The sequence below is a fragment of the Vipera berus genome (genome assembly GCF_964194415.1).
Source record: "Vipera berus genome assembly, chromosome: 14".
Taxonomy (NCBI): Eukaryota; Metazoa; Chordata; class Lepidosauria; order Squamata; family Viperidae; genus Vipera; species Vipera berus.
This window is the reverse complement of record NC_138217.1, coordinates 10,465,567-10,476,062: the sequence shown is the minus strand read 5'-3', so window position 1 is coordinate 10,476,062 and position 10,496 is coordinate 10,465,567. Positions and strand designations below refer to the sequence as shown.

Below are 10,496 nucleotides of genomic sequence, written 5' to 3'. Positions count from 1 at the left end.
CATACAGAGAAAAACAACTATACATATAGAAACAGATTAAAATTGCAAAATCAAAAGTAAATAGGTCTACTAAGGCATTATTTCTTTTGCCACCTGTGTTTTATTCATCATTAGATCATGCTCAGTGCATTTTTATGTATGTATGTATGTATGTATGTATGTATGTATGTATGTATGTATGTAAGCAGCCTGCAATTGGATATTTTCCTGTTTCTGACCCTATGGCTGTAATAAACTGATGTGTTTTATTGATTTCATCCTTTTAGCCCTTGCCAACCCACTGCAGGATGAAGGCCTCTTCTGCATGTTTCCAAATAATACAGTCCTGAGCTTTCTTGGAAATGCATATTATAATTCTACTGAATACAGAATAACAGAGTTGGAAGGGTCCTTGGAGGTCTTCTAGCCCAACCCCGCCCCCCCAGCTCAAGAATATCATTCTGGACAAATGGCTGTCCAATCTCCTCTTAAAAACCTCCAGTGTTGGAGCACCCACAACTTCTGGAGGCAAGTCGTTCCACTGGTTAATTGTCCTCACCGTCAGGAAATTTCTTCTTAGCGTTCCAGCTTGCTTCTCTCCTTGGTTAGTTTCCATCCGTTGCCTCTTGTCCTGCCTTCTGGCGCTTTGGAGAATAGGTAAAAAAAAAAATTAAATTATACATTTATATAATTATGAGCCTGCCTGACGTGCAGGAAAGATTGCAAATGGTGGCGCCAGGACACTGCAGCCATCATAAGTGGGACCCAGATGCCAAGCACTTGAACTGCAATCCCGTGTCCACAGAGGCAGTGCGACAGCCAGAACGTTGAGGACTATCCTAAGTCCCTTCCTGCAGCACCATCATAACTTCAGTCAGTTGTTCAGCGGTTGGCCGGCAAGTGAGGACTACTGCTTCCTGTAAAATCCAGGAGTCATTTCATCGATCTGGTGCAATATGGCCTCCATCCATCTTCCTCCTGGCCTCCAGGCCAACTCCATAGTTTTGGAGATGATCTGACCCCCCCACCCACCCCCACCCCCTTCTGACCCCCCAATTTGCATCCAGCCCCACTCCACCTCTTCCCCTAATTAAACTTCTGAAGAAGCCCACTTTTTCAAAGGCTGTCTAAGGTGACTTCATTATCCTGGGGGGAAAAAAGACCAGAATGAAATACGGATCTCTTGTCTGCATCCTTCCGCAAATTTCCGCTCCTTTGCTCCTTTCCGCTCCGCACAAGGGTGCTTCTAGGCATGCCAAGAGCCTCAACCGCCTTTCAGCCTCCCAAAGACGGGCCTTCCCCGCTTCTTTGTGGAGACCAAATCTGCTCTTCCCTTGGCCTAATTAGCCGCTGCCTCTTCAAAGGGAAGCTTACCTAATTTGACCTCCTCCTCCTCCTCCATTCCCTCCCCCCACACACACACTTCAATCCTTCCCTTTCAGACCCTTCAAGATGCAGTTTAGGACCAGATCCCAGAGATCTGCAGAGCCAAGTCCATGCTGGGACAAGAAGGTTAGATGTGGGGATTAAATAAATAAAGTCACCTTCAAGTCAAGCCTGCTTCTCTTGCCTTAATATTTCACCAAGAACACATCCAAGGAGTCAATCCTTTCTCTTTCTTTCTCTCCCTCTCCTTCCCTCTCCCTCCCTCTCCTCTCCCTCTCTTATCTCTCTCTCTCTCTCTCTAATCTTTCTCTCTCTCTCTCTGTCTATCTACCTACCTACATACCTATCTTATCTATCTCTTGATCTATATCTATCTATCTGTCTGTCTATCTATCTATCTATCTACCATCTTTCTATCTCTTGATCTCTATCATCTCTCTATCTCCCTACCTTATCTATCTATCTATCTATCTATCTATCTATCTATCTATCTATCTATCTATCTATCTATCTATCTATCTATCTATCTATCATCTCTACCTTCTCTCTCTCTCTCTCTCTCTCTCTCTCTCTCTCTCTCTCATCTCTACCTTCTCTCTCTCTCTCTCTCCTCTGTCTGTCTGTCTGTCTCCTCTCTTCTGAGACATTCAGGAAGGCCAAGTTTTCTCAACTCTCTCAGCCCATGCAAATAAAATAAATCACATGCATTCCTTACCACCTCAGTCTCTTCATTTGATGTTGTCTGCATTTGTTTGATTTAATGCCAGGAGAAACAAATGAATACAATCATCAGCAGTTATTGTGAGGAGAGACTGAAAGAACACCAAGCTAATCGGCACCTGAGATGGGAAGGAACATCAGGGGAAGGCTGGCGTTCCTCTATCTAGGGGAAAAGCACACCCCACCCGCTCCTTAGAGAGAAGGAAAGTTTGAATGGAAGGGCCAATAAAGTAGTGGAGGGGTTGATAGCTTCAGTAGGGCAACAGCTAATGAAGGCCGTTCATGAAGGACTAAGGGGAACATGATAGCAGGCTTCCAATATTTGAGGGGCAGCCGCAAAGGAAAGGGGGGGGGTCAACCTCTTCCCCAAAGCTCCAGAAGGCAGGACAAGAAGCAACGGAGGGAAACCAATCAAGAAGAGAAGCAACCTAGATCTAAGGAGAAAAATTTCCTGACAGTGAGCACAATTAACCAGTGGAACAGCTTGCCTCCAGAGGTTGTGGGCGCTCCACCACTGGAGGTTTTTAAGAAGAGACTGGACAGCCATTTATCTGGAATAATACAGGGTTTCCCGTCTGAGTAGGGGGGTTGGACTAGAAGACCTAGAATCTGGTAATGCCTTCCTACTTTGGTTGTGTTTCTTGTGTTTACTCCAAGTGTTTACTGGCTGACATCTGAGCAGTTTTACCTATAAAGCACCCTGTCTGTGAAGTTCATTTCTGTTTTAATTATTTCCTCTTACTTTCTCCCTTTCTCTCTCTCTCTCTCTCTCTCTCTCTCTCTCTCTCTCTCTCTCTCTCTCTCTCTCTCTCTCTCTCTCTCTCTCTCTCTCTCTCTCTCTCTCTCTCTCTCTCTCTTCTTTCTTTCTTGCATTTCTTTCTTGCATTTCTTTCTTGAATTGCATCTCTAAGGGTTTAGAGGCCTGCTGTGGTTTGCGAACTTCACCTGTGCTAAAAATGACTTTGGCTCTGCAAATGTCTTGAGAGCAAACGTCAAATTAAATCTCTGCAATCCTTGCCTTTATCCAGGAAAGAATACTGTATCTAGACCCAGCTTTTCTCTTTTGTTGCACTAACCCACCAGTGCCAGCAGGTGGTAGTATACGAACAGTTTAATTTTGCTTTTAAGTTTCACTCTTCACGGAATTACTGTTCATTTATTTCTTCCGTGAATAGCAGGGAAATTGATTTTGAATGGCGACGCCTATTCCTATAGTGAGGACATGAATGCAGATGTCAGAGGGTGGGGTGGAGAAGTGGGTCAGTTTCCATATAAAAATCTTCTATATTGAACCAAAAGGAAATTCTGTGCTTAGGTAGAAATAATTAATAAAGCCGCTCAACGTCATGCGTGAAATCAGCTGAACATATGTTATGAATCTTCAGTTGTTCAGCATGATTATAACCACAACTAGAAAAATAAGGGTAACTGTTCAGCAATAAATGGTTTAAAAGTTAGTTCAACTGGACAAGGGCACTGCTTCCTTTCCTTTGCATGGCTGGGGAATTCTGGGAGTTGAAGTCCATACACCTTCACTAAAGTTCCAGATGACCAGTAGAGGGCGGCAAGGAGGTAGGCAGTGCCAAGCATTTTCTACAGATAGTCCTTGACTTACGATCACAATTGAGCCCAAGGTTTCTGTTGCTAAGTGAGACAGTCATTAAGTGAGTTTTGCCCCATTTTACGACATTTCTTACTTCAGTTGTTAAGTGAATCCCTGCCGGTGTTAAGCTGGTAACATGGTTGTTTAGTGAATCTGGCTTCCCCTTTGACTTTGCTTGTCAGAAGGTCGCAAAAGGGGATCATATGATCCCAGGACACGGCGACCGTCATAAATATGAGTCAGTTGCCAAGTGTCTGAATTTTGATCACGTGACCATCAGGATGCTGCAACTGTTATAAGTAGGCTGTTTTCAAGAAACTCTGAAGATTCTGAGACACTGTTCTTTTTTTCTTTCTTTCTTTCTTTCTTTCTTTCTTTCTTTCTTTCTTTCTTTCTTTCTTTCTTTCTTTCTTCTTTCTTTCTTTCTTTCTTTCTCTTTCTCTTTCTCTCTCTTTTTCTTCCTTCCTTCCTTCCTTTCTCTTTCTCTTGCTCTCTTTTTCTTTCCTTCTTTCTTTCTCTTTGTTTCTCTCTCTCGCGCTTTCTTTCTCTTTCTTTTTCTTCGTTCCTTCCTTCCTTTCTTTCTCTTTCGCTCTCTTTCTTTTTCTTTCCTTCTTTCTTTTTCTTTCTTCTTTCTTTCTTTCTTTCTTTCTTTCTTCTTTCTTTCTTTCTTTCTTTCTTTCTTTCTTTCTTTCTTTCTTTCTTTCTTTCTTTCTTCTTTCTTTCTTTCTTTCTTTCTCTTTCTCTTTCTCTCTCTTTTTCTTCCTTCCTTCCTTCCTTTCTCTTTCTCTTTTGCTCTCTTTTTCTTTCCTTCTTTCTTTCTCTTTGTTTCTCTCTCTCGCGCTTTCTTTCTCTTTCTTTTTCTTCGTTCCTTCCTTCCTTTCTTTCTCTTTCGCTCTCTTTCTTTTTCTTTCCTTCTTTCTTTTTCTTTCTTCTTTCTTTCTTTCTTTCTTTCTTTCTTTCTTTCTTTCTTTCTTTCTTTCTTTCTTTCTTTCTTTCTTCTTTCTTTCTTTCTTTCTTTCTCTTTCTCTTTCTCTCTCTTTTTCTTCCTTCCTTCCTTCCTTTCTCTTTCTCTTTTGCTCTCTTTTTCTTTCCTTCTTTCTTTCTCTTTGTTTCTCTCTCTCGCGCTTTCTTTCTCTTTCTTTTTCTTCGTTCCTTCCTTCCTTTCTTTCTCTTTCGCTCTCTTTCTTTTTCTTTCCTTCTTTCTTTTTCTTTCTTCTTTCTTTCTTTCTTTCTTTCTTTCTTTCTTTCTTTCTTCTTTCTTTCTTTCTTTCTTCTTTCTTTCTTTCTTTCTTTCTTTCTTTCTTTCTTTCTTTCTTTCTTTCTTTCTTTCTTTCTTTCTTTCTTTCTTTCTTTCTTTCTTTCTTTCTTTCTTTCTTTCTTCCCTGATTTATTTCTTAAATTTAACACATTGGCTCTTGTCACCTTTCCAGCCTAGAGGGATAAAGAGAACGTTCCTTAAATCTCCCTGGCTTTCTTGATGCTAGACAGTCTTCTTTCATTTTACTTTCCAGAGGTCCCCTCCTAAAAAAATATTGACAAGTTCCTGCCCCTTGCCGTTAAGTCACAATAAATAACTGCTTTTCCAAAATCCCCAAGGCAAACACTTCAGCGGTGCGTGACTTTCCTTGTTCCGTACCTGGGGATAACACGGATGCCGGATGCCATTCTGATGGCTGAGAAACAGGAAGATTGACAGGAACTTAGAAAAACAGCTAAACCAGCCCGATGAGTGAGTTAGTTTACACTTTGTGTGTGAACTCTGAAAAGGAGTTAATCCAGGGAGCCAGATTTAGTGTGTGGTGTGGCAAGAGACAGGTTGAATCCCGAAAGCAAGTGCTGCCGGAGGACTTGACCGCTTGGAACAAAACATTGCTACACCATCTGTGGCTACATGTAGTTCTCGACTTACGACCTCAGTGGAGCCCCCAAATCTCCACTGCTAAGCGAGACAGTTGTTAAGTGAGTTTTGCCCCATTTTACGACCTTTTTTGCCACCGTTGTTAAGTTAGTGACATGGTTGTTCACTGAATCCCCATTGACTTCGCCTGTCAGAAGGTCGCAAAAGTGGATCATGTGTCATAAATATGAACCACTTGCCAAGCTTTCTTTCTTTCTTTCTTTCTTTCTTTCTTTCTTTCTTTCTTTCTTTCTTTCTTTCTTCTTTCTTTCTTTCTTTCTTTCTTTCTTTCTCTCTCCTTCCTTCCTTCCTTCCTTCCTTCCTTCTTTCCTTCCTTCCTTCCCTTTCTTTCTTTCTTTCTTTCTTTTTCTTTCTTTCTTTCTTTCTTCCTTCTTCTTTCTTTCTTTCTTTCTTTCTTTCTTTCTTTCTTTCTTTCTCTTTCTTTCGTCTCTTTTTCTTTCTCTTTCTTTCTTTCTTTCTTTCTTTCTTTCTTTCTTTCTTTCTTTCTTTCTTTCTTCCTTCCTTCCTTCCTTCCTTCCTTCCTTTCTTCCGTCTTTCTTTCTTTCATTCTTTCTTTCTTTCTTTCTCTCTCCTTCCTTCCTTCCTTCCTTCCCTTTCTTTCTTTCTTCCTTCCTTTCTCGCTTGCTTCCTTCCTTGCTTGCTTCCTTGCTTGCTTTATTCACTAAATTTAACACATTGGCTACTGTCAACTTTCCAGCCTGGAGGGATAAAGAAAACGTTCCTTAAATCTGTCTGGCTTTCTTAATGCTTCTCAGTCTTCCTTCATTTTACTTTCCAAAGGTTCATGCCTTCGATCATGTGAGGGATGCTGCAACAGTCCTAAGTGTGCAAAACGGTCATAGGTCCCTTTTATTCTGTGCTGTTGTAACTTCAAACAAACGGTGGGGAATGTATTCTGATTTCCTATTCCAGAATAGGAATTCTGGCATTTTCTTCCTCTCTCAGCATGCTCCAGGAACTAAATGTCCATGGAGGTTCTCCATCATCCAGGTCACGGTTGTCCCAAAGGTGCTTTTTCAGGAGGCAGTTCTTTGAAGATGTTTCGCTTCTCACTCAAGAAGCTTCTTCATCTCTTACCCAAAGTGCATCACTAAATGTCTACTGGGATTCTTAATCATCCAGGTCGTAGTTGTCCCAAACAGCTGAAGAAGCTTCTGGGATGAGAAGCCAAACCATCTTTAAAAAAAAAAGAGAGTCCAGCTGCTTCCTGAAAAAGCATCTTTGGGTTCCAGAAATTGCAAACTAAAGCTGGAAATATATATATATATATATTAAGGGTTTCTGTAACAAGCACCAAAGGAAGCAGGCAGGGAAGATCTTCCTTAAACTTTTAAATAGATGCTAAGCCCTTCCTTAACAAGGGGTTTAATTTGCTTTCTCACCATTAATTTGGCAAACAGTTTAGGCCGAACTGAGCTGGGGACTTCAGATCCATGCAGCTTTCTTGGCACCGAGGGAGAGAGAGTTTATCCTTGATTTCTTTCCAGCTACCCACGCCAGTCTATCATGCTGGGATTTCCTTGTACTGAAGTAGATATCCAAGTAAGTAAATTTGCTCAGTCTTTCAAGATCGGACAAAATACAGGTAGTCCTCCATTTATGACCAGGGATTTTCAATTGCTAAGCAAGGCTGGATAAGTCTTGCCTGATTTTTACCAGCTCCTGTGCCATGGTTATTAAGCAATTGTTAAGTGAATCTTTCATTGACTCTACTTGTCGAATGCTGGCTGGGAAGCTCACCCGTGGTCTTCACCTCACCCTAGGACACTGCAACGGTCATAAAGACGAGTCAGTTGCCCAGCGTCTAAATTTGGGTCACACAATTCTGGGGAGGCTGAAAAGTGCCAAGACTATTCCTCCCCCCCCCTCCGGGCAGTTGAAATTACAATTGCAGTAGAAAAATTGTGTGCCTATTTTTTCAGTGCATGTTTTTTTTACTATAGATTTTAAACAGAAGATAAAAAAAACGAACAAGAACTAATGCAATGGGGAAAAGAAAGAGAAAACAGAAAAATAACAGAGAACTTCTACAAGGGCAGAACGAAAGGGAAGAGAAGAAAATTTCATCACAGTACTTGTAAGTACGATTTTAAACGTTGCATACAAATTCCTTCTTTCCTTCCTTCCTTCCTTCCTTCCTTCCTTCCTTCCTTCCTTCCTTCCTTCCTTCCTTCCTTCCTCCCTCCCTCCCTTCCCTTACCTTCTTTTCCTCCTTCCTTTACTTCCTTGCCTCCTCACTTCAGGTTAGAAAAAGATCAAAAATAATTCAGATGCTGGTTTCTCACATCAAAGGAAGAATGGAAAAAAAGAGTAAGGAAGAAGAAAGAGAGACTATAGGGAGGGAAGGAGGGAGAGAGGGAGGAAGGGAGCGAGGGAGGGGGAGATGGAAGGAAGGAAGGAAGGAAGGAAGGAAGGAAGGAAGGAAGGAAGGAAGGAAGGAAGGAAGGAAGGAAGGAAGGAAGTTTTTTTTAATGAGGTTTATTAAACTTCAAGAACGTTTAACTTTCTGAACCTGTCTCAGTGAAAGAAATGCCCCTCCCAGAGATCCACTCCACGTGTCTTGGAAGTGCTAGGATGCGTGGGAAGCGCGCGAGGCGCCTGGGTGGGCGCGGGGAGGGAGGGAGGGAGGAAGGAAGGGGCTGAGTTGGGGCTTTGGGGACGAAGGCAAGCTCGCGCTGTTCCCTGCTGCTGGCGACAGGTGGCGCTGTCTCCCCGCGGAAGGCGAAGGGGAGGCCGCCTGGCTCCGCCTTCCCATGCCATAAAACCAATGGGGTATCAAGCCAGGCGCCAGATGAGTAATAAAGATGATAATCCGGGAATTGTTCGCTGTTTACCTCGTCCAACAAGCGCCACCAGAGTTACTCATTAACGTTGCTATTTTATGTAAAGAGAGGGAGTTCTGCCCTGAAGAGATCCTTTCTTTTCCTTCCCTTCCCTTCTTTTTCCCTTCCCTTCCTTCCTTCCCTTCCCTTCTTTTTTTCCTTCCCTTCCTTCCTTCCCTTCCCTTCTTTTTTCCTTTCTTTCCTTCCTTCCCTTCCCTTCTTTTTCCCTTCCCTTCCCTTCCCTTCCCTTCCCCTCTCTTTCTTTCCCTCCTTCCTTCCTTCCTCTCACTTTTCTCCTTTTCTTCCTTCCTTCCCTCCCTCCCTCTTCCTTTCCTTTCTCCTTTCCTCCTCTTCCTCCTCCTGCTTTCCCTCTCTTCTCCTTTCTCCCTTCCCCCACTCGCTCCTTCACACTGCCCCACTCTCCCAACCCTGCTACTAAGCGCTACTACGAACCGCGGTTTTCTTCCGAGCGGCACCTTCTTCTCCCTTAACAAGCCAGGAAACCTCACCAAAGGGAGTTTTCCTCCCACGCTTTCAGCCCCCCCCCCAGGATCCCCAGGATCTCCTCCCCTGCCGGGCGGGCGGCGATCCACTTAAAACCAGAGGCGCTCCTTTGGAAGGCTTTGTCCGTTTCTTTTCCTCCCGATTCCAAAAGGCGATGAAGGCCTGAACGGGTGGGGGGGGGCTGGGGGCGTCCAGTCTAACTGGGGCGGGCGGGTCTGTCGCTGGGTCGGCCCGAGTGTGGACAGGGTGGCCGCCGAGGTTTCTCCCGATGCTGCTACCTTCCGCTTCCTCTTTTCCAGCGGAAATGGGAGCCGCAGGGTGGGCTATGTGATCGGAGGGGGGGGGGAGGGGGAAATCGGGCTCCGATTTTGTATTCTGGGGGGAGGGGAAAAGTTGATTTCCAGGATGGAATCTGGGGGATAAGACGGTTTTCCTCCCCCCCCCCCCAGCTCCCATTTTTGGACCTGGAGAAAAAAAAATCGTTTTGGGGTAAATGGCTGGAACGTTCATTTCCCTTCATTTCCTCTTCCTTTTCCTCCTCTTCCTCCTCTTCCTTCTTTTCCCTTTCCTTCTCCTCCTCCTCTTCCTCCTCTTCTTCCTTCTCCTTCTCCTCCTTCCTCTTTCTTTCACCCTCTGTTCTCTCCTTTCATCCCTTCTTTCCCTCACCTTCTTTTTCTCCTCTCCTCCTTTCTCCTTCCTTTCAGCTCCTCTTTCCTCCCGCCTTCCTCTTCCCCACAAAACCTTTAGTTGATTTATTTCTTTGAACAAACGTACCTATGGCCCTCCAACTCAGACCCAGGCTACAGGAGTGGGAGACCGCGGGCGGGCGGGCCAGCGAGAGACACTAGAGAAGCACCCACAACAAAAGGCGCATCTACAGGACAAAAACACGAGCTGGGCAAGTGGTAGAGTTGGGCACGTCCGCACTTAGTGTTCAGCGGACACCTAGGTTGGCACATGAGTGTCCGGCCCGTACCACCATCACTTTGGGACCCTTTTCCTGTATCTCAGGGATCCCGCTTGCCTTTGAAGTGCGCTCCCCTCCGGCAATCCAGCAGCGGGTCCGGGGTGGCGGTGTGTGTGTGTGTGTGTGTGTGTGGTGTGTGTGGCGATACAGGTCGGACACAACCCGGCTCAGCGGTTTTCGTTTCAGCTCCGGAGGTGATGGAGGAGAAAGGAGCCAGGCTAACCTCCTCTTGGCGCCTTTCATGCCCCGTGGCCAGGTACCTTCCTGGAGGCCTGGCGCGGCCTGGCCAGGAAGCCTGGAGGGCGCCGAGTTGGAGAAGGCTGTGGTGCACCCTCGAAGAAACAGGGGCGCTTCCGGCTTGTCTGAAGGCAGGCGCTGACGGATTGGGAAGCCATCCTTTTGATGGCTCCTTCTCCGCGCCGGTCTCGGCCTCACTGAAACACTTGTGGTTGTTGTTAGTTGCGAAGTCGTGTCTGACCCCTCACAACCCCACGGGCAACGTTCCTCCAGGCCTTCCTGTCCTCTGCCCTCTTCTGGAGTCCCTTTAAGCTCACGCCTCCTGCTTCGGTGACTCCATCCAGCCACCTCATTCTCCGT

At 44.9% G+C, this 10,496-nt stretch overlaps 1 protein-coding gene across 1 annotated transcript in view; it reads right to left on the bottom strand.

Annotated features, from left to right (window-relative positions):
- Positions 1-544: 544 nt before the first annotated feature.
- The window catches only part of TBX3 (T-box transcription factor 3), a 33,153-nt gene continuing 23,201 nt past the window's right edge, over positions 545-10,496 (bottom strand). The window contains exon 8 of the mRNA XM_081339302.1: positions 545-623. Coding sequence (XP_081195428.1) covers positions 585-623 — 39 coding nt within the window. The 3' untranslated portion in view covers positions 545-584. The remainder of the gene's footprint in view (positions 624-10,496) is intronic.